Source organism: Astyanax mexicanus, chromosome 18 (genome assembly GCF_023375975.1).
Source record: "Astyanax mexicanus isolate ESR-SI-001 chromosome 18, AstMex3_surface, whole genome shotgun sequence".
Lineage (NCBI taxonomy): Eukaryota > Metazoa > Chordata > Actinopteri > Characiformes > Acestrorhamphidae > Astyanax > Astyanax mexicanus.
The window spans coordinates 30938890-30962127 of record NC_064425.1 but is presented as its reverse complement, the minus strand read 5'-3'; the positions used below and the strand labels follow the sequence as shown (position 1 = coordinate 30962127).

General features: G+C 42.1%; 2 protein-coding genes across 3 annotated transcripts in view; both read right to left on the bottom strand.

The window, feature by feature from the left end:
- Positions 1 to 5054, bottom strand: part of LOC103029765 (dynein heavy chain domain-containing protein 1) — a 51805-nt gene extending 46751 nt beyond the window's left edge. For both annotated transcript variants that reach the window (XM_049467018.1, XM_049467019.1), the window contains exons 1-5: positions 4871 to 5054; positions 3603 to 4121; positions 3099 to 3284; positions 2541 to 2744; positions 1871 to 1981 (exon numbers count right to left, since the gene is read on the bottom strand). In XM_049467018.1, coding sequence (XP_049322975.1) covers positions 1871 to 1981; positions 2541 to 2744; positions 3099 to 3284; positions 3603 to 4030 — 929 coding nt within the window. In that variant the 5' untranslated portion in view covers positions 4031 to 4121; positions 4871 to 5054. The remainder of the gene's footprint in view (positions 1 to 1870; positions 1982 to 2540; positions 2745 to 3098; positions 3285 to 3602; positions 4122 to 4870) is intronic.
- A 1465-nt stretch (positions 5055 to 6519) lies between these two features.
- si:ch211-149e23.4 (uncharacterized) overlaps positions 6520 to 23238 on the bottom strand; it is a 31983-nt gene continuing 15264 nt past the window's right edge. The window contains exons 6-14 of the mRNA XM_049467218.1: positions 17945 to 18114; positions 16604 to 16891; positions 15413 to 15721; positions 13989 to 14288; positions 12402 to 12555; positions 11418 to 11578; positions 10877 to 10952; positions 8565 to 8592; positions 6520 to 8182 (exon numbers count right to left, since the gene is read on the bottom strand). Of these exons, the coding sequence (XP_049323175.1) occupies positions 8033 to 8182; positions 8565 to 8592; positions 10877 to 10952; positions 11418 to 11578; positions 12402 to 12555; positions 13989 to 14288; positions 15413 to 15721; positions 16604 to 16891; positions 17945 to 18114 (1636 nt within the window). The 3' untranslated portion in view covers positions 6520 to 8032. The remainder of the gene's footprint in view (positions 8183 to 8564; positions 8593 to 10876; positions 10953 to 11417; positions 11579 to 12401; positions 12556 to 13988; positions 14289 to 15412; positions 15722 to 16603; positions 16892 to 17944; positions 18115 to 23238) is intronic.

Genomic DNA, 23238 nt, shown 5'->3' with positions numbered 1-23238 from the left:
TAAGAGAAAGTAAGCATTAGCTGCTCAGTGGTTCGCAGTCCTGGTTTAAGTGTAAAGCTTCCTTGCGGGGGTAAATTATCAAATTACAGTCTAATGTTTATACTAATTACAGCACACCTGATCCAACTATATAAATAACAACTAACTAATCAATTAACAGGCCCAGTAGCCTGCTGTAGTGTTACAGCAGGAAAACACTAAAACCAGCAGCACAATGTTCCTCCAGAACCACAGAGCTAACCTAGCTAACTAAAGAATCAAGAGTCTAAAACACTTAACATAAAAATGCTTTATTTGAGTTTTCTTCTCACTGAAGCTTGACATGGCATAATGTAGTAAAACAATGAAACACAAAACTTTCCATTTATTTTACTGCATGATAAATTTAATCAGAATCTTCATAAAATAAACAAACCACTGGGCTATAACCCAAATTACTGACCTGCTGTAAAATCCAGAGAGGCTGAAGAGGAAACAGGCTTGTTGATTAGCTCAGCATATTAGGTGATTTAAATGTAATGGTCTAGCTGGTCTGTCAGTATAATCAGGGTGGTTGTTCAGTTTAATTAGAACTCATACTGATATAATAGTGCATAGAACAGCATCTGTTAATCTAATTAAGCACGCTAACAGCACTCTCAGCTACCTTGGTAAAGCTACAGCGTTAGCCTTGTTTTGGAGTAACACTGTGCCGTTTGTTTTGGTGTTTTCCTGCTGTAACACTACCAGCTCATCTTGGTGAGGGCACTGCAGTGGTTTTACGTGCTGTAATATGTTGTAAAATATGAGCAGAGTTCTACAGCCGGTGTTAAATCTCTGATAGGCTAACCAAAATCAGAGCCACCGGGCTGTGACAATAGTTTAGTGTGCTGTAGCATTAGCTACAAGTTAGCTTTATTTTAATTACGACTTTTAAAAGATCTCGTAATTCAGAGGATCCAGTGATGTTCAGGAGGAAAGTTAAACAGAATAAACCGTATAGAGTTCTGAACATATTTATTTATTTTATGATATGCCATAGACAAATCCAGCTTCGACATGGAACTCCAAATATGGGCACACATGGACTACAGAATGACTGACCACTGCAATGATTTATACAGCGAGATAGAGTTACGACAAAGAAAGCATTTATATCCTAATGTTTACTGATATAATTTGACTGAGGGGGGTTGGGGGATAAATAACAAATAAATTCAGAATTTCTAACAACACATTTATTTTAACTTTTTATACTAAGAAATTAGAGATATGCACAATCACAAACCCAACACTGTATTACAAATAATATTTGCTCTTCAACATTACTTTACACCTCATGTAAAGATATACTGTTTTCCTTTTGATCATAAACAGTCTGTGTTAATAAAGAAATAGATGTTATAATAGTTTGTACTATAAAATGAAGTAAAATAAACATAAAATGGATATTAATTAATAATAATTAATAATTAAAAATATAAAAAAGTATCAGGTGTGAAAGGGGGCGTGAAGCATGGTCCAGACCAAAAGAGGAGTTCTTGGTCTGGATCTACTGAACAATGTTCCGGTTCCTCTGACCAATTCTAAACTTTCAGACCAATCTAAAGCTCAGTCATTCTTTAAACAATCCAGAGTCAAAACTAATCAAACTAAATATATAAAATCTAACACAGTCACGAACCTTAGTGTAAACTCTTATTGGTGGTTAGTATAAATGACTTTTTGAAATGAACTGAAATGATTAAGAATAACACATGCTTTCACAAAACACAGTCAACTGCTTCTTCTAAGCTACACATGAATTAGTAGTTAAATAGTGTTAAATCTCACACTTCAGAGGAGAGCACTATGTGCGTTTGCTCACAGACAGAAAGGTAAGAATAATGACCTGGAGAAATGAAGTAAAGCCTCTCTGAATTGTGGCACTGCCATCAACAGCCGAGACTCCAGAAGCTTCCGCCTGTGCCCAAACACAACCCGGCACACACCACGCCTCCACCTGAAAACAACCAACAGTACCAGCTCTGTCTTAACCAGCGGCATCAATCAATTAAAAACATCAGATCAGATTAATTACGTTAGGATTCTATAATTAATCAGGTTTAATTAATTTTATATACAGTGTATCTGTGTTCCAGTGAACACATGATTTATTTTGTTCTTAGATATTTTGTGTTGTTTGTGATGTTTTCGGGTGAGTGGATCTGTGGTTGTCGTGTGTTCTGAAGGTTGAGGTGATGGTGGTGATCAGTAGTGTTTATGTTGTGTTTAGATGTTTAGTATTTAGACGTTTTAGTGGAGTGGATCTGTGGTTGTCGTGTGTTCTAAAGATTGAGGACATAGCGGTGGTCAGTTGTGTTTATGTTGTGTTTAGATGTTTAGAACTTTTTGGGTCAGTGGATCTGTGGCTGTCGTGTGTTGTGAAGGTTGTGGTGATGCTGGTGGTCAGTTGGTGTTTATTTTATGTTTAGATGTTTAGATGTTTTTGGCGAGCGGATCCGTGGGTGCTCTGTGTTCTGTAGGTTGAGGAGATAGCGATTGTCAGTGTGGGTGTTCACCGTGTGAAAGCTTTCTGTAGGAGGAAGAGTCTGAAGAAGGGAATCTCTCTCAGGGCGCTCCACAGCACAGCCTCTCTATACCACTCAGCCGGAGTCACCAGTTCAGCACTGTGCCCCCCCTGCACCTGCAGTGCTGCTGCAGCTGAAAACACATGGTGGTCTGAGCCGGCTTTACTGCGCGGGACCACCTGCAGGTCATACGGCCTGATGGAAAACATAAAGGATAAAGATCAGATTTTAACAAAACGAGTTTCCCAGCATCCCTCACTTCTTCTGTTCGTTTAAAACACTCACTGATCACCTGCCATCTTACAGCACTTTTCTCTTAAAAAAACAAATTTTGCTTTTCAAAATTTTTGAGTTTTACTGAACACGACAGAAAACTCTAAAGTTCCGTACACTGGAGTTTTAACTACCTCCAAACAACTTTTTAAATAGTTCTTTCTTTTCATTATCTATTTTATCTCTATTTACTAGTTATTTATTTACTCTAATTCACTTGCACTCGTCCTTCCAACATTGAAGACCATGCACACTGCTGTGTGGCCATACAGGTACCTGTATGGTCCGTCCTCTGCAGATTTCAGGTAGAAGAACTGCAGCTCATCCGAATTTCTTTTCTTTACCAACATCTCAAACACCTCCACACCACTGAGAGGACCACGCTTAGTCCTTCTTTCTGGCTTGATTCTGGTTCCGTCTGTCTCCATATGTTTCTGTACAGGAACATCCTGTTCTGCAGAACTGCAAAAAAACAGATGTGCGGAATATTTGAGTATTTGGGTAATTGAGAGTATTTGTGCATTTGAGAGTAATGGAAAGTATTTGGGTATTTGAGAGTATTTGAGAGTATTTAGGTATTCAAGAGTATTTGAATATTTGAGAATATTTGAGAGTAATTGGGTAATTGACAGCATTTGGTTATTTGAGAGTCATTAATAGTTTTTGATTATGTGAAAGTATTTGAAAGTGTTTGAGAGTATTTAAGTATTTGAAAGTATTTGGAAGTATTTAAATAATTGTGTATTTGAGTATTAGACCTACATTGCAGTGTGGTCTTACCCAGTTGATACTAGCTGAGGAGGTTTAGCTGCTCTGAGAGGAATATCAGCACCAAGAGCCGCCGCCACCAGACCGGGCCCCTCCGACCACACCGACTCGCCCGCCGCCACCTGCGGACCTACTTTAGCCACCAGCAGGGGGAGCTCCAGCACGGACAGGTCCGCGGACGGTGATACCCGAGGCCTGCCCAGTGCCCGGCCTGGTGGAGGCTCCGCCAGCAACACCGGCGATAGAGCCGGCAGAGCAGAATCAGACCCGGCAGAACCAACCAAAGATGACCTCTCCCAAAACTGCCCCCTCACACTGCCAGTCCTTACACTGCTAGTCCTCAGACTTTCAGTCCTGGCACTGGAAGTTCTTACACTGCCAGTCCTGGCACTGGCTGGGGTTCGGGCCTTTACACTGGCATCTGCTCTGCCCGCAGGCATAGCTGGCACCACCTACTATCTGTTCCTATAGAAACCAAATAAGCTGGAGAACAGCCTCATGGATTTCATGGATCTGATGGATCAAGCCGTCCTTAAAGGAAAAAGAAATAATTAGTAGTCAACTGAAAAAAAAAATATCATTTTAGAATATTGTGTAATAATCCTGATAAAAAAGTATGATTTAAAATAATGATTTAAATTATAACTTAACTAAGGATGTCTGCCCTACACCAGCTGATTAATAAATAAAAACTATTTTTTTTACAGCTTTCAGTGCTTAAAGATCCAGCATTTTTCTCTGACTTGACACAATTAACATAATAGCTACTTATTAAAATCTCACTACTGATAAATCCCCCTCCTAAATAAGTTTTTCTTATTAGCACAGAGAGCTAACTCAAATAAGCTCTAAAAGTACAGTTATTTATCTAAACTACATTAGCACATTGTGCTTTATAATATACTGATATAATAACTATAAATAATATAACACATTATAGCTCGTTCAGTCAGAGGATTTAAAAACTACATGAAAAAAAAACAACAAACAAATTAAAATTATGTAGTTGGAAGCACAGATTTCTACGCTCTGACGGTTAAAAAATATATAGAAAATAATAAAAACTACATATTAGCTCATTTTTAATCATCATTAATCTCACTTTAACATTGTCTGTGCATAATTAGAATAATTGCTAGTGTCTGAAAGAGCAGAAAAATGAATCAGTGCAGTAACTGAATTTAATAAAATGCTGATAAAACTGCTGATCACTCTTTACATAAAACTGACAAAACAAGAATAAACTCAGCTCAGAGTTAAAAGTAATGAGTGAATCTTACTGAGTTTATTGATCCAGTCTGTCTGTGGCCCGTCTGTGTGTCTGAGCGCGCGCTGCCCGTCTCCACAGTAACCGACTTCACTACAGACGCTCACAGGACAACAGCCAAAACATTACAACCGCTCACAAACACTGCACAACCAGAACCAGCACACGATCCGAACATTAAAGAGAAAAGGAAATATCGCTCTTATAAAAAAAACATAAAGAGAAATAAAATTAATATAAATAATTTATTTAGTGTAAACAGGCTAAACTATATCTCAGGTCCGCCGCCAGGAGGCGCTGAAACATTATAACCGGAGTTAAAGCAGAGATAGTTTACATAGCGAGACAGACCACTCACTACTTACAGCTATGAGAAGCCCGCGAGAGAGTTCTGAATGAGGGTGAATGGAGCTAAACAGATAGAAATTCTAATTAAATTAGCTGATTTAATTAGGTGGTTAGGTTGGTTAGGTGATCCGTTGTTTAGCTGATTGATTGGTGAGTTAATTGGTTAGTGAGCTGATTGGTTGGTTAGGTGGCTGGTTGGTGAGCTGATTGGTTGGTGAGCTGTTTGTTTAGCTGTTTGGTTGGTTAGCTGATTGATTGATGAGATGATTGGTTGGTGAGCTGTTTGTTTAGCTGTTTGGTTGGTTAGCTGATTGATTGGTGAGCTGTTTGGTTGGTGAGATGATTGGTGTGAGCTGATTTGGTTGGTTAGGTGGTTGGTTGGTGAGCTGATTTAGTGGTGAGTTGACTGGTTGGTTAGCTGATTAATTGGTTAGGTGGTGGGTTGTTGAGCTGATTGGTTAGTTAGGGGTTGGTTGTTTAGCTGTTTGGTTGGTGAGCTGATTGGTTGTTTAGCTATTTGGTTGGTGAGCTGATTGGGTAGTGAGCTAGTTGTTTGGTAAGCTGATTCATTGATGAGCTGTTTGGTTAGCAGATTGGTTGATTAGCTGATTGGTTGGTGAGCTATTTGGTGGTGAGTTGATTGGTTGGTGAGATGATTGGTTAGTGAGCTGATTGGTTGGTGAGCTGATTGATTAGTTAGGTGGTTGGTTGGTGAGCTGATTGGTTGTTGAGGTGATTGGGTGGGTGAGCATTTTGGTTAGTTAATTAGTTTTATACAGCTCTGGAAGAAAATAAGAGACCACTTAAAAATTGATGAGTTTTTTTTTTTATTTTACCAAATTGAAAACCTCTGGTTATCAAGAAGATGGATGATCACAAGCCATCAAACCAAGCTGAACTGCTTGAATTTTTGCACCAGGAGTGGCATATAGTTATCCAAAAGCAGTGTGTAAGACTGGTGGAGGAGAACATGCCAAGATGCATGAAAACTGTGATTAAAAACCAGGGTTATTCCACCAAATATTGATTTCTGAACACTTTCTGAATATCATTTTTTGTTATTTCAGCCATTTCTCATTTTCTGCAAAAAGGCTCTAAATGACAATATTTGTATTTGGAATTTGGGTGAAATGTTGTCCATAGAATAAAACATTAAAACAATAAAACATTTTACTCAAACATATAACTGTAAATAGCAAAATCAGAGAAACTGATTCAGAAGCTGAAGTGGTCTCTTAATTTTTTCCAGAGCTGTATATATATAATAAAAACTGGAAAAAAAGGAAAAAATGCACATCTAATATTTAATGCCTTTATTGAGTTAATGCAAATACATGTAAACATAAATCATATAAAACCTGTAATATTCATATTGGTAGGAACAAAAATTCGAAGCTGCTCAAAGATGACAAATAAATTTTAAAGCTCCATTTTGTGCAGTTTTAACTTCTGAAACACTATAAACATATTTGTAAAAAAAATTATCATCAGGAATAAAAAGACAACAGTACACATGTTCTTCAAGTTTCTGAATTATCTGTAATGCAGTAAAATTCCTCTACAGCAGCTCTAGAGTGACCATTGCTACAAATCCCATCTCCCACAGGATAACCTGCCCCAATACCCCCCCCCCCCCCCCCCCAACAACCAGTGTGACACTGTGAAACCCTTAATACCCGTATAACCGTCTTCTGTGTCGCAGCACAGATTTAACATTCAATTCCATATAAACTCATTAGTAACATTACATTTATCAATCACCATTTACTCTGAATCAACATATTACACATATAGAGGAATATTGATCTTTACACATTCTACACATTTATTCTTTTATATATTTTCATAAAAATATCAAGTTATTTTAACATGTCCAAGAATTCTTTACTTTTTACATATTTTTACATTCTTGACATCAAAACCTTCACACTGTTTTGTTTTTTAAGGTACTAAAGACACTGCTGCTTTTCAGCTGTTAATAATATGAATTTATCTTAATAGTTTTTATATTGTCTCCATATTGAGTTTAAAAAGGGTAAAGCTTAATATTTAGTCCATCCTTTTTTTTTTAAATATATAATTTTAAAAAGGCACTGTATTCTGATAATGATTAACTATTATTATTCTTATTCTTATAATTATTCTTATTATTATTACAAATCAATCACAGACAGAAGTGCAGGTTTATTAATACATTAAAGAGCCCCTTTACACAAAATCTTTATTTTGCTACAGTTTGTAAACATTATTACTAAGTTCTGGAACAAAACTTATCTGGAAAGCAAACTGCCTGATTAGCATTTCCTGTTGTTGTAACATCACAAAACCCAGCCCATTTCTATAAACCGGCCACATCAGCCTACAGCAGTTAAGCCCCACCCTTTCACTGCAGAGTTATAGGGGGTGTTTCAGACTGCTGCTTTCTGAATCAGTGCAACCAATCACAGATTATTGCATATTCACGTGAGTAAAGCTACAGGAACAATAAAACAGGCTGTTTAGTATGAAAGGTAAAGAAGAAGAAGAAAAGCATATAAAAATTAATTATAGTTCAAAATAAAATGTAAAATACAGATCCTTCATTAAAAACATCAAATCAGATAAACCTCAAATTCAAACAAAATTTTTCATTGGTTTTATTAAAAATAAAGGCGAAGGTGTGTGATCATATATATCACACGTCATATATATCACAATTTTTATATATATATATATATATATATATATATATATATATATATATATATATATATAATTGACCTGCAGCCATGGTCGACACTGCGTTCTGTAATCAGACGGTGCTCTGTAATTAGACTGCACTCTGTAATCAGACGGTGCTCTTCTGATCGAGGACGATGGAGTAGCGCAGCAGCTCGGCGTATTCGGACCCTCGGCCACCGGGCAGTGTCGCCATGCTGATGTCCGGGGAGCAGGGGGTCTGCACCAGTCCGGCCAGCGACTCCCGCTGCCTAAGAGCCTGCTCACGCCAAACACACACACAACGCTCTTACAACTATCACAATTACACTCTTACAACTACACTCACAACCATTACACCAAACACACACAACACTTATACAACTATCACAACTACACTCTCACATCTATTTGTAAAACATCTACGTTTTTTTTAGGTCTTTCAATTTGCATTTTGTATTGTAATTCATTTCACTTGGACAATAGTGAACTCATAAAATCAGATTTACAAATCGGATTTATACACCTTACTTAGTGTGCGGTTTAGTACATACAATTAATAATTATAATTATAATTAAATCTTATAAATACAGTATGAACAAGGTTTTGTGTACATGTAAGCACAATGTTAGAATAAGTGTGCAGTGTGACGTGTAAATACCTTGTGTGAGGAGGGTCCGTCTCTCCTGCTGTATAGAATGAAAACAGAAGGCGGTCATTAGAACTGCAGTAAAGGTTTTAGATATACATGCAGTAGGGTCTGACTGCAGTTTTAGCACCCTAAGTTTTCACAGCACTGCTGTATAGTATACTCTGTTGCTAACTAATAGTAAAAACTACTCATTAGGAGCTTATACCTCATAAATTAGCACTAATGAGATTTGAGGCTAATGTAGCTAACAATTATTGAAAGCTTAATCCCCAGAACATTATAAGATTGTTTGGCGATGTTTTGATAAGATTCCAGTATGGTTAGCCTGTAATGTTCTGAAAATGTGACATAATAATGAATTCCATCAAAGCGAGCTACGCTGCTCTCCCCGCGGCATTGATAACATTTCTTTTGGCTGTGGGGCTGAGCGATGATAACAGTCTGACATTGAGCGAAGTTTAAGGGTTAACTTTATCTAGCACTCAATACTATATCTCTACAACTAAGGCTGCATCTCTGAAAACAGCTAAAAATCTGTTGAGGCTTGTTCTGAAACTGCAGCGTCCTGTACTGCAGAAATATAATACTGTGTACATAAACGGGTGTATAAATCACTGGGTTCTGACATGAGTCTATACAGAATGGTTTATGCTGAAAGATGTTGAACAGTGTAGAATAGCGTAAAACACTGTAGAATGGGGTAAAATGGTGTAGAATTGTGTAGAATGATGTATAATAGTTAAGAACAGTGTAAAATGGTGTGAAATAGTGTAGAATGATGTAAGACAATGTAAAATGGTGTAAAATGTTAATGAATGATGTAAAATAGTGTAGAACGGGTCAGAACGGAGTAGAATGGTGTACATTAGTGTAGAATGTTGTAGAATAATGTAGAATGGTGCAGAATGGTATAGAATGTTGTAAAATAGTGTAGCATATGGTGTAAGACGATGTAGAATAGTGCAGAATGGTGTAGAAGGGAGTAGACTGGTGTACAGTGCTGTTAAAAGAAGTAGGACGATGTAGAATAGTGTAGAATGCTGCAGGACGATGTAGAATAGTGTAGAATGCTGCAGGACGATGTAGAATAGTGTAGAATGCTGCAGGACGATGTAGAATAGTGTAGAATGCTGCAGGACGATGTAGAATAGTGCAGAATACTGTAGAATGGTGTAAAAGGGAGTAGACTAGTGTACAATGCGGTTAAATGAAGTAGGAGGATGTAGAATAGTGTAGAATGCTGCAGGACGATAAAGAATAGTGTAGAATGCTGCAGGGCGATGTAGAATAATGCAGAATACTGTAGAATGGTGTAAAAGGGAGTAGACTAGTGTACAATGCGGTTAAATGAAGTAGGACAATGTACAATGCTGTTAAATGAAGCAGGACGATGTAGAATAGTGTAGAATGCTGCAGGATGATGTAGAATAGTGTAGAATGCTGCAGGATGATGTAGAATAGTGTAGAATGCTGCAGGACGATGTAGAATAGTGCAGAATACTGTAGAATGGAGTAAAAGGGAGTAGACTAGTGTACCGTGCTGTTAAATGAAGTAGGACGATGTAGAATAGTGTAGAATGCTGCAGGACGATGTAGAAAATTGAAGATACTGTAGAATGGTGTAAAGGGGAGTAGAATAGTGTACAATGCGGTTCAATTAAGTAGGACAATGTAGAATAGTGTAACACGCTGCAGGACGATGTAGAATAGTGTAGAATGCTGCAGGACGATGTAGAATAGTGTAGAATGATGTAGGATAGTAAAGACTGGTGTAGAGTGGTGTTGAAAAGTATAGAATGATGTAGAATAGCGTAGCTGTGGTTGGTGCGACAATGTAAAATACTGTTAAATGAAGTAGGACGATGTAGAATAGTGTAGAATGCTTCAGGACGATGTAGAATAGTGTAGAATGCTGCAGGACGATGTAGAATAGTGTAGAATGCTGCAGGATGATGTAGAATTGTGCAGAATACTGTAGAATGGTGTAAAAGGGAGTAGACTAGTGTTCAATACGGTTAAATGAAGTAGGACAATGTAGAATAGTGTAGAATGCTGCAGAACAATGTAGAATAGTGTAGAATGATGTAGGATAGTAAAGACTGGTGTAGAGTGGTGTTGAACAGTATAGAATGGTTTAGAATAGCGTAGTTGTGGTTGGTGCGGTGTGTGTACCCAGCCTCTCTAAACCACGGAACATCCTGTTTATGAATAGCATGGCACGTTACCTGTCTAGGTGTTCTACCTCACTTCCTGTTTTGTCTGCAGCTCACCAGCCTTGTGTTTAACAGCTGTAAAGCTGTTCAGTCACACACTGAACTCACCAGAGCACGCACACAGTGACCAACAGGAAGAGGGAGATGGCCGTGGCGGAAGAGAAGCAGATGAGGAAGAAGGTCACTGTCCACATAGAAGAAGACACAGCAGAAAGTGGGTCAGTGTGGCAGGTGATGTAACAAGAGTAACAAGGCTGATCCAGAGTGCAACATTAATGCAGGCTGAACCTCCTCCACCACCACCACCACTACAATTGCTGCCACTCACCTTTTACACTAAATCCAACCAGCTGCATTGTGAATGTAATGAACAAGACTTTCTGTCACGTTACTGCAGAGTGCTGCACTGCCCCCTAGTTTTTTTGTTTGTACTGCACCTTGCGTACCCATCATGTTCATTTCTGAGCACCAAACAGATAAAGGACACACTATGTAGCCATCGTTTGTGTGTTTGCTAAACACAAAATTAACATTATATCTCTAGATTTACCCGAGAGACAGCCAGACAAAAGTATATTAAAATAATTTTACACTCTTCCAGTGTACAGTTAACATATTAATAATCTTATTATGATGATGCAGTACTCACTCTTTTGAGTTTCCCGGCTGGTAACTTCCACCTGGACCAGTACAGTGGCCTTGTGGTGATACCAGGAGGCGTGGCATGTGTACAGACCAGCGTCCCACTCTGACACCGGCTCGACGAACACCAGTGCTGTGGAACCAGTGTGTGCAGCGGATCCATCAGCCCTGACAACAAACAACCAGAAAAAATATAACATTTATAAAAGAGAATTTTCTCCAAACACCAGCCTGTAGTTCAGGTTTTACACTGGAGCGTCTTCAATGGTTTAAGTGATTACTTTTGAATCTGGTTTAAATGTGTGTTGGGTGTGTTTACACATACTTTTTAAGGTGGTTTGTCCAGATATAACGCGGATCAGGTGTAAACAGGGTCAGTATTATTTTTTGTTAAGGGTTTCCATTCTTTGACACATTAAAAACTCAAAACTAGACTTGTTGATGTGGTTCCTAGCGAAAATTAAGTGTTCAGTATGGCGGCATGATAATGTTTAGAGATAACAGGGTGGAAGAATGTCATGGTAAGAAGGTTTGAGGTGAGGGTGAGAATACCTTCTACTTCCTCTCTTTAATAGATCTCACAGTTTTTTTCAAAACAAAACTGCAGAGTATAAAGTTTTTTGTAACAGGAGCCATTAATTTACATTTCTGTAAAGCTGCTTTGCGATAACAACAGTTGTATAACGCGCTATACAAACAAATTTGATTTAATTAATGATTTGTGGTTAGTAGAAAGTTATTGAATGTTACAGTTAAATTTTCTGGATGTTCTCACAGCATTTATTTAACATTAACAAACATTACTTTTAAAGCTTTAATAATGTTAGTATTTGTCTGTCTGAGAACGTTATGTGAGAAATGTTTTAATAACTTTGTGATGTAAATCATTATTATGTCACACATTTTCAGAATTATTTTGTAACATTACAGGCTTACCTTCTTGGAACCATTTAAAAACGTTGCTAAACACTTTTTAGTTTTTACTGTGTACCTGAAACATCTGATACTGAAGGCTGGTGTGTTTCCCATCACTCTGAAACTGATGATCTGCTGTGGGATGGCCTCCTGCAGCGCCACTCTGTACACATGCCCACTGTTCCCGCGCAACAAACTTGTATCATTCAATACCACAATAGAGGAGATAACTGCAGAGGAAGAAGATATCATCTCATCATCAAACAGGTGGAAAACATCTTCAATCACCAGATTAGAGCTCTTCCTATTGATCATTTAATTACATACATTACAAATATGTTATAAGCATCATGTATTGCTCTGTCAAAATCACACCACCAAAATAAAGCTCTAATCATAAAAATGACTTAAACTTACTTGTTTAATGTATTTAATAAGTAAATTTGGCACAATTCAACATCCAGATTGTAATAAACATGTATTTTCATGAGAGTAGAAACTTTCCCAGGCAGTAAACCAGCTTTTGGTAAAGGGTATTGATTTTTGGAAACTGAAATATATGTCCAGTCTTGACTGAATTTAAGCTATCATTTGTTGATAAGGTTTTATATAGATAATAAGATACTTCAACATACTTCAACAAAAATATAGAATAAAGAATACAGAATATGTGTAACAGCTTTTTTAACTATAAATGTATGTACATCTGTGGTATTCTGGGCAAAAATATATTTTACTGTGTGAAACAACACTAATAGCTAACACTAACAGTGCTAATTATTAACAATTAGCTAGCTGTTGGTATCATCATTAATATACTGTATCTATGTCAGTCCTGCCACTGTCAGTCTGCCTGACATAGACTTTAGCACATACACTAAAGACTCAGAATCCCAGCATGCACCTGCGCCAGATCTCCCGGACATTGCCGATCACGTGGCACTTCGGCGTTCTAGCTCGCCAAGCTTCTAAAGCGAACACACCTGCTCTCACCAGTATATATACACCCTTGTTTTCTGTTTACCCCTGCCTTGTATTGAATCTAGTCATCTAGAACTTCTAAATCGCATTACTTTTGTGTTATGCTTCTTTGTTATTGACCTGTTTTGTATTTTTCAACGACTCTTTTGTCTGGGCCTGTATTTTTTATTCGTTGTTGACCCTTTTGCCTTGCCTTTCTTATTGGATTTTACCCTTGATTTGACCCTTATTGCCTGCTTACAGGCATGTTGCTACCTTTTGCTGCCATTCTGATTTTGACCACCGACTGCTTTTGACCAGCTCTGTAAAGCTAAGCCCTTTATTAATCAACTGTGTGTTTGTTATCCACGCATGTCTGTCGTCTATCTGGCCAGCATGACAATCTATTTAAAATGTGTTAGAAGCAATGTCATCAATACAATGCTTTGCTTCAAAGCAGCATTCTGTATCATTTTTACTTTATAATATAATATCTTAATAATCATGCAGTAAAATGCTGTAATATTACTCTACATACTACTTTTAACCTCATTTATGTTTCTGCTTCTCTCAGCTTGTCCAGAAATGCACATTTAAAGCATGTCCCTATTGGAGCATTAGCTGGAATTAGCTTATTCTATGGTCTAATAGCTCTAGTCATGGTTTGCGGCTGATTCTCGCATGATGAATTAAATACACTCACAGTATTTCGGGATGTTTACAGTTCTCCTTTCTTCCATCCCATAATGGTCCCGAATCAGACAGGTGATGTTCCTGCCCTCGTGCTGACTCAGCTCAAACTTATAGCTGGTGTTGACCAGCACTGAGATGCCCTGGAACACAGGCTGGAGGGTGACGGGCACGATGGTGGTGGCGGCAGTGTTGTGGTCAGAAATGATCCAGGTGATGTTCGGTACCAGCCCAAATCCCTGGTACACACACACAGCGGCCCAGAGCCCAGAGTCTCTCAGAGGACCGACCTTCATACCCACCGAGGGGGGACCTGGGAGGAGGAGGGGAGGAGGGATCAGATATCCAAATTTAACCAGTAGAGCGCAGGTGGTAAAGATACACTGTGCAGAGACTGGAACTACTGAAGCTCAGTTCAGAATTCAGTTCAAACCATGATAAACAACAAACTCTATTCTCCATCTTTACTGAACTTATTTTACTAAGATGAAGTTTTATACAGATGTATGGTTGAGAGCATTGTGCACTCCAGCATCAGTGTGTGGTATGGAATATGCTCCTCTGCTGCAGACAGGAAAGCTCTTCAATTGTGCTATGGGTGAATGAGCCCTTCTAAAGTCTCCATTGCTCCACCAGCCGCTCGTGTTCCATAAAAGTGCGCCAGATCCTTTTTTAGAGGCTGTACGTGTGACGTAGCAAGAAGAACTCCCGCAAAAGCGACCCAACACCCCATTTTTTAGAATGAATATATTAGGCTTAGCAGAGATGGTCGTTTCAGCACACTGGTACCATTAAACACAACATTTTGTCCCTTCTCCACTCAAAAATGCTTCTTCTTTCAATTTAGAAACCAAATAATACAGACTGCCGCTTTAAATAAACAAACTTAAAAATGTCAAACAACAAAACTTCTGTGATTAATCATAATTAAGATCATGATTCATTGTGTTAATTCTGGTATTTCCTGTATGTTTGGGAGGGAGACTGTAATAATAGTGTAGTGTGGTTTAGGTCTGGCAGACAAGATTTAGACTAGACTTTTTACTGTTTCATAATATCTCAGGGTATATTTGATACTTTTAAAATGAGAATATTATAACAAGTTACTCGGTTGCTGAGTTAAAAATAAGTTTATTTGTTTATAATGAGCTTAAATAATGCATTTTAACAGAGGAAATAAAATACCAGTGTACCTACATATATAGCTACCTTGCCCACAATGAGACACTTTACCCGCACTGAGATGCTTTACCCGCACTGAGATGCTTTACCCGCACTGAGACGCTTTACCCACACTGAGACGCTTTACCCGCACTGAGACGCTTTACCCGTCTTTTATCCTAATATGAGTATATTTGATTTTAAATGAGGCAAAACCCCAGCGTGCTCATAGGTCAGTACTGCAGGGGTTAATCTCTTGGTGTGAGGCGTACATACCTCCTGATGGAAGTTGGACACTGTTCCGCTCAGGTCGGTGATGCTCCAGCACACAGACCACAGTGCACCCAGCATAGGAGTGAACTGGGAGACGAGCTGAGCTCCAGACCCCACCACCATCACCCTGCAGAGTCCCAGACTGGATCAGAACCTCACTGGGTTCAGACATGTTGATGCCCATCCTGCAGTTTTCTGTATTCCAGAATACAGTGGAGTCCGGGGGCACGCTGTCCGCACTGCAGTTGACCTGGGTATACGCCATGCCGTTCACCCACACCACCATGCTCTGCAGCGTCACGTTTACAGGAACTGCAATGAAAATAGAATTTGTTGGCCACTGTCATCCCTGTCAACCATCGGAAACGAAAATCTACTGACTCCAATATGGTATAGCATGCAGGCATACATATTGGACCTACAGTATATAGAAGGTGTGCCTACGTGGGGTTTGCATGGGTAGCCCAACTGAGAACCAGTTTTGTGCATGGGTTAAATGTGTGCACCATCTGGCTTCTACACTGCACCTTGGGCCTATACTGTAAACCCACAATTAGGCTGAACCCAAATAAATAAGTTGTGTATGTTTTGTAAAATTTGACATTTCCAAACATCACTCGACTACTATGAGTTCAATATTTTCAGCCAAACTGAGATCCGAGTCAATAACTTTAGAGTTTAGTCTGCTGCCATTGGAAGTTTTCCTATTGGCTTCTGGCACCATTTATTTGGATACTGGCTGTGTCCTCCAGTTTATGACACTCACCATCTGTGTGTAGTCAGTCCCCTAGGGTAAACTTGTAGAACATATTTTATGATTAACTACTTGGCCTCAATGTTGTAAACTGTAAAACCAAGCTTCATTTTTTGAGCTGGTGTTGACTGTGTGCTCTACTCTTCATTCATACCTTTCAGAGTTTTTTAAATCTATATTTTACTTAAATTAAAACAAACATAACACTAGATAGAATTATTGTGCCAATGCTGTGCAAAGCATTTGATATGAAGTTTGTTTTTCTCAATGATTTAAATAAATTCAACTAATCAAGGATTAGAGTACAGATGGGACCCATGTAAGAATAAGGAGAGCTGGGTTCACCCCCACCTGGAACCAACCTAGCCCATGTTTCACCCACGTGACCCACATGAGCATGTTCATTGGGCAGATCTGTGACAGGTAACATTTTCACTTACCACAGATGGGAAGATGGACTGGTCTCCTCTCCTGCTGCAGGAGGTCTAAATGCTCAACCACACACTCGACTGTGGTCTCCTGGAAGAAGCAGGCAGGCAGGGTGAGGACACTGCGGACAGTGTGTGTCCCGTTGCATGACGAAACATCGGACTGTATCTCCACATTCAGGTCTTGTGGAAGATCCCATGAGACATTGGCAGCGGGAGTGGCATCGGACGCCAAGCATTCCACATAGGTGTTAGCTCCTTCTTTCCAGAGCCGAGCACTTATGTTTGGGGGGAAAGTCACTGAAGAGAAGCATAAATAATACAGTAACGTTTATACAGGAGTGAGGAATCTTTGCTGCCCTCGCACTGCATTCTACAGAATGTACAGAACTAGACAGCTAGCTAACCCTTGTTTTTGAATAAAGTTCCTAAACTTTTCTTGATGCTTTACTGGAAGTATCAACAAGCCTTTATACTGGATTGGTTGGTAATGTTTGGTAATGTCAGGGTAAAACTGTTGAAATTAAAGAAATTAAAATGATTGACACAGAAATAACATGGTAGTTAGTAGGGCTGCACGATTAAAAAAATTACATTGCAAATGTTCTTTTGTTTCAATAATATATTGCGATATAAAAAAATGCAGATCTCATGACTTCACCAGCCCCGCCCCCACCCCCACACTGTCTCTCATTCAGACCAATTAAGAGCTGAGTCAGCGCTGAGCACTCAAAACCCGAGGAAAACAGCAAAACAGTAATCGGCCCTTTAATCAGGCATTCACATGGCTTTTTAAAAGGTAAATAAGAGCGTTTATCTGGGATTAAAAGTGTGAATTCAGAGACAGCGCTGTGTATGTACTTCTTGTGTCAAGAATCAAAACATTGCAACATTTTTGATTTAACTGCCTTAAGTGACATTGCACGTCCTGCGGTGCAACGTCACTGTCGGAAAAGAATCATGCTAACAACAAACAGACCCCAATGGAGTTAGCATGACTCAGCAGTTAACCACATTTCAAAGCTAGGCAAATCTAGAAATTCTATGTAATTCCACATTTTCTGGATGGAATCTTGACAGAATCATAATTTACAGACAATTAATGTCCAACACTTAAAAATAAGATTTATTCCCTCAGCCTGAGGAAACGTGGTCTCTGAATCAAAAACAATACAGGAAGTAGTCTTGGCTCGAATTTGTGTTGTTCCTGTTATACAAAATACCCAAAGATGGCAGGATCTAACCACCCTAAAGTCAGGTTACTCTAGAAAATTAATTAAAACTATTACTGCTATTAAAAATCATTGTCATGTTCTAAGGGAACTGGAACTACAGAAGGATGTAGGCCTGCACCTGGTATCTCCACTCTGGGATTTACTTCGATCTGGAGCTGCAGGACGGCAGAGTGTCTGTGGTAGGAGGCCTGGCACCGATACTGACCCGAAATGTTGAAACCCACAGGACCTTTAATCAGTATATCACTACCAACCACATTCACTTCTTTAGGCATGGGTCCGTCTTCCCTGCAGTCAGAAAAAAATGCATGATATGTCAAATTTAGTAGTTCCAATTGATTAAAATTATTATTCAGATTAATCACAACAGAATTCTGTACTTCATTGTGCTTAAGACTAAGCTTTTAATAATGGGTATATAAATGTAAATAAAAGTACACACTAAGAAAAGTAAGTACAGATTTGTACTTTTGCTAAGTGCGGACCACGCCTTATAGAAGTAGAAAAGGAGGAAGAAAAAGGGGAGGGAACTCGGGGAAATTTGGGCTGGAGTTCTGAACTGCGTGCTGAAGAAGCGTGCAGTTATATCCCCCCCTTTTTATTTAATGAGAAGTGGAAGAGTAGAAAAAAGGGGGTTGCAGGGGAGGAGGTGGGTTGCGAATTTTTCGTCACGAGAGGTAGTTAGTTAGGGGAGGTATTTATAGGACGGTTGATTGATACGGGGTGGAGTTAGAACGTAGAGTTCGGGCGTGGTCCTTCTCCCAAACTTTTGTTATTACATAACATCATTTTGCTAAGTGCGGACCACGCCTTATAGAAGTAGAAAAGGAGGAAGAAAAAGGGGAGGGAACTCGGGGAAATTTGGGCTGGAGTTCTGAACTGCGTGCTGAAGAAGCGTGCAGTTATATCCCCAAAATATGGAGCTTATAATGAAGCTAGTTTGAGATGAGCCTGTCTCAAATCGTCTGGTTTGGAACGGATGTATAAGTGGTACGCCTGAGAAGACCACCGTCCGAGAAGCTTGATGACGTGCTCGGGGATTCCTTGTCTGGAGGCGTTGGATGCTGCACCGATGCGGAATGAGTGGGCGGAGAATTGGTCTGGTGAGTAACCGTTGACTGAAAGGATGCGGCGGAAATGTGTGTGGAACCAGTGCCTTGTGATAATACTACCAGATTCCGTGGTGAACAGAGGATCTGAAGGTGATGCTTGTTGAGAGAGCCGGAGATTTAGGTGGTGGACGAGTGGTTCGTACGGGCTGAGGGGTGAGTCAAGTTTAAACAGATGGAGGATCGTGGTTTTGCCAAGTTGGTCAGTTTTGCTTCGCTTGATTTTAAAGGTGAGAGTATCCGAGTCCAGGATGCTGAGATCTGATATGAGGGGGTATGAAAAGGAGTTGTGGGAGATTTTAAGTGAAGTGAATTCTGAGCATCTGAGGAATCCGAAGTATGCCAGGAGAAATATCGATTGGAGCGTGGAGGATGTTGTCGGAGGGTAAAAGCCTGATCGGAGGGTTTGAATGCAACGATGGAGGATTTCTGGTGAGATGGGAGCTCGTTCGTGTGAGGATGGAGTTTCTGATTTTTGGATTCCTTTCAGGAGGAGGGAAATTTGAGGGTGATTAGAGGAAGGGTGTGGTATGCCAGTAATTAGTTTAGTGAAAAAATTGATAGCTGCCAGATGGACTCTGAGTGATGAGGAACGGGCTGAATGTTGAGTGTGAATGAAAGTAATATAAGCTGCTATTACGGATGGATGATGAGAAGGGAAAGATATATTATGTGCGGAGTGGAAATTTTTGTATGCTTTCCAGCTTGACCAGTAAGTAGAGAGTGTCTGTGGGGAAACGGCTGAAAGGATGGTTTGTTGTGCTTGGAGGATTAGTTCGTTCAGACGGGGGTTAGGTGTAGTGTAGTTAGTGAAAATGGAGGTACCGGCGTTGGGTTGCAGTCTGCATGCGGAGCCAAGGATCTGAATTTCTGGAATTGAAAGCGAGAAAGAGAGTCAGCAATAGAGTTAGATAAACCTGGGATGTGGACAGCTTTAATTATAAACTGATGCTTTATGGAGTGCCAAGTGAGGCGACGGATAAAAGGCATTATTTCTAGCGATTTTGATCTACTTTTGTTGATGATGTGGACCGCGGCGAGATTGTCTGAATGGAGTAAAATTGATTTTCCTGACCATTCATGTCCCCAAAGGAGGGCAGCGACAACTATAGGATAAATCTCCCAGAGCGCGGAAGAATCGCGCAGGTGCGCAGCGGAGCGGACGAATTGCTTCGGCCAGGCAGAGGCGAACCAGCGTCCGCCGTAATAGCCGCCGAAACCAGAGGAAGGCGCAGCATCAGTGAACAGCTGAACATCAGAAGGGCTGGAAGCTGCGTCGGCATAGAAAAAGGAGATCCCGTTCCAGTGGCGGAGGAGAGAGAGCCAGAATCGGAGCTCCGACGTGCAGTATTCGTCGAGCGTGACGAAATGGTGGAGGGATCGGACAGAAGATGATAAGCGAAGGAGATGGGAGATGAAAGAACGACCCTGAGGTATGATTTGGGTAGCGTAATTAAAGTGGCCGAGCAGGGAAAGAAGCTGCTGTTTAGTACGGGTGGGAAAACTGAGAAAGTCGGAGATGAAAGAAGTGACGCGATTAAGCTTTTCCTGAGGAAGAGAAGCTTGGAAGGAAGCGGAGTCGAGAATGATCCCGAGGAACTCCAGAGACGTGGCGGGACCCACGGTCTTCTCCTCCGAAATCGGGACTCCGAGACGAGTGAAAGTGCTGGTCACGGCGTCAAGGCCCCGCGAGGGGGGCGAGGAAGGCGAGTCAACGACGAGAAAATCATCCAGGAGGTGGAGCACGAACGGGAGCCTGTGTTTATTCAGCAAGATCCAGCACAGCGCCTCAGCGAAGGAATCAAAAAGCTTCGGGCTGCTTTTGCACCCAAAAGCAAGGCGAACGGAAAAGTAAAACTGATCGTCCCAGCGGACTCCAAAAAGGTGCCAAGAGTCAGGATGGAGGGGTAGGATTTTAAAAGCTGAGATGATGTCGGCCTTCGACAGCCAAGCACCTCTGCCGGCCAACTTGATGGCTTCGATGGCACAATCCACGGTCGCGTAACGGAGAGAAAATTCAGAACTAGGTATGAGGCTGTTTATGGACGGGTCCGAAGAGCCATGCGGAGCCGAGAGATCAATTATGATCCTCTTCTTGCCAGAGTATTTTCGTGTGGCAATGCCCAAAGGATTGATGCGAAATACAGAAAAAGGGGGCGTTGAGAAAGGACCGATAATGAAACCACTGGAGAGCTCCTGTTGCAGAAGGGAAGACACGACATCGGGCTCGGCCAGAGCGGAAAGGAGGTTAGGACAGGTGAGAGAAGAGCTCGGCGAGGCGACGAGACCGGGGTAGAAGCCAAAGAGAAGGCCGTCCAGGAGGCTGCAAACGAAGGAGGTGTCAGGGTGAGCAGACAGGTCAGCGGCGAGAGCCGGTACGTTGACCGGGGTGGAGAGGAACCGCAATAGTCAGCTCCGGCCGAACTTGGGGGGACGCGTTGGGCAGCAGGAGAGAGCGTGCGCCAAACCGCATCGAGAGCAGACGTGCAGCCTTCGACAGGAGGAAGCAAAACAACCCAAGTGGTTGAAATTGTTGCAAACCATCTGCCCGTCGAGAAAAACGATAGGGCGGCCGAAGCTGTCGCGGGCGCCCGAAGAGGACGGGCGCACGGGAGCGGCGCGCGCCGAAGAATGTTGGACGGGGGCCGGAGGGGCGGTGGAGGCTGCCTGGGAACAAACAGAAGCAGGGTGAGAGGGGCCGCCACACACGGAGCAGGAGAGGGAGCTACGTCCCGCGAAAACGTGGCAATAAAGTTCCAGGTCTGGGGCACCCCAGAATGTAGCAAGGTTCCACTGTGTAAGACGAGCCGCGGCGCGGGCTGAGAAGAGGCGATGATATTCGTAGAAACCAGAGCCTCCGAAACGGATAGCCATATCCAAAATCAAGGACAGATAGTCGTCCAATTCCTGGCGGCGTGATGGAAAAGCCGAACAGATGACATCCCTGAAGATGGAGAAGGCAAAGGCGAACTCGGCTGCAGAGAGGATTTTGGAGACGCGGGGGCCTGGTTGATGCAAGGTAAGCGAGATGTCGCCGGTGTCGATGACACGGGGAGCAGAAGAAGGGGAGGGGAGAAGTAGGGAGGAAAGATCGACATCCGCACCTTGAAGAATGCGGTTCCGCAGAGAGGAGGAGACCAGGGGAGGGTTGAACATCCGTGCGTTGGCCGGGGGGGCAACAGGCGGTGCCGTAGACAGGGAGAATGAAGAGCACGGAGCTCCGGTGAAGGGCGCGGCGAGTGCTGCAGACTGGGGGGGAACGGGGATAGAAGTGGAGGGGAGAGGCTGGACTGGCATAGAGTGAGAGAATGAGAAAGGCTGGCTGGAATACACTGGTTGGGGAACGGCAGAAGCGAAGCAAAGGGGAGGGACGAAGGATGAGTGAGGGAAGGGATTGGACGACTGAGGGAGGGGGTTGGACGGCTGAGGGAGGGGGTTGGACGGCTGAGGGAGGGGGAGTTGGACGATCGAGGGAGGGGGTTGGACGATTGAGGGAGGGGGTTGGACGATTGAGGGAGGGGGTTGGACGATTGAGGGAGGGGGTTGGACGATTGAGGGAGGGGGTTGGACGAATGGAGGAAGCGGGGGGGAAGGAGAGAGACGAGAGAAAACAGCCGGGATCGGCAAAGAAGGAGAGAAGGAGGCAGAGGAGAAGGGGAGGGGTTCGGGGCCCGGAGGAGGCGCTGAGGCCGAAGCAGGTGGAGGGCGTGCCGCGCCTGCGGCGCGAGAGGAGCCGTGGCGAAGAGTTGAGCGGGTGACGTCATCGGACCGCGACGCCGGTGCGGCTCCTGCGCGCTGTTTTCCACCCAACGAGGAGAGATAGAGCGAAAAAGGTTCCGCTTTGGGAGCAGAACGGGGGAAAGGGACGCCGCGGTCCTTCAAAACCCGCTGTAACTTAACAACAGTCCAATCGGACATGCGAGGAGGCTGGGATTTACCAGAAGAGAGGGGCTCGGCCGGGGAAGGGGGTGCGGGGCCGGCTAAGGAAGCCGGGCGCCCAGAGCGGCGAGCTCGACCAGGAGGAGTGGGGGAAGGAGGAGAAGAGCGACGGGAGCGCTGAGATCTGGGGGTGCGTTGGTGAGGACGACCAGCCCGGGAAGAAGAATGGGTAGAACCAGGAGTAGAACCAGGAGTAGCCGGAATGGAGACGACAGACCTCAAGCGATGAGCCCGGCGAGAGGGAGCAGGAGCAGAGACAGGCTGGCTGGGAGGGAAGAGGTCCTCATCGGAGGCGGTGAGTTGGAGATCCATGGGGAGCGAGCAAATGCTGGCAGGTGAGTGCGTCAAATCGAATGCTACGAAT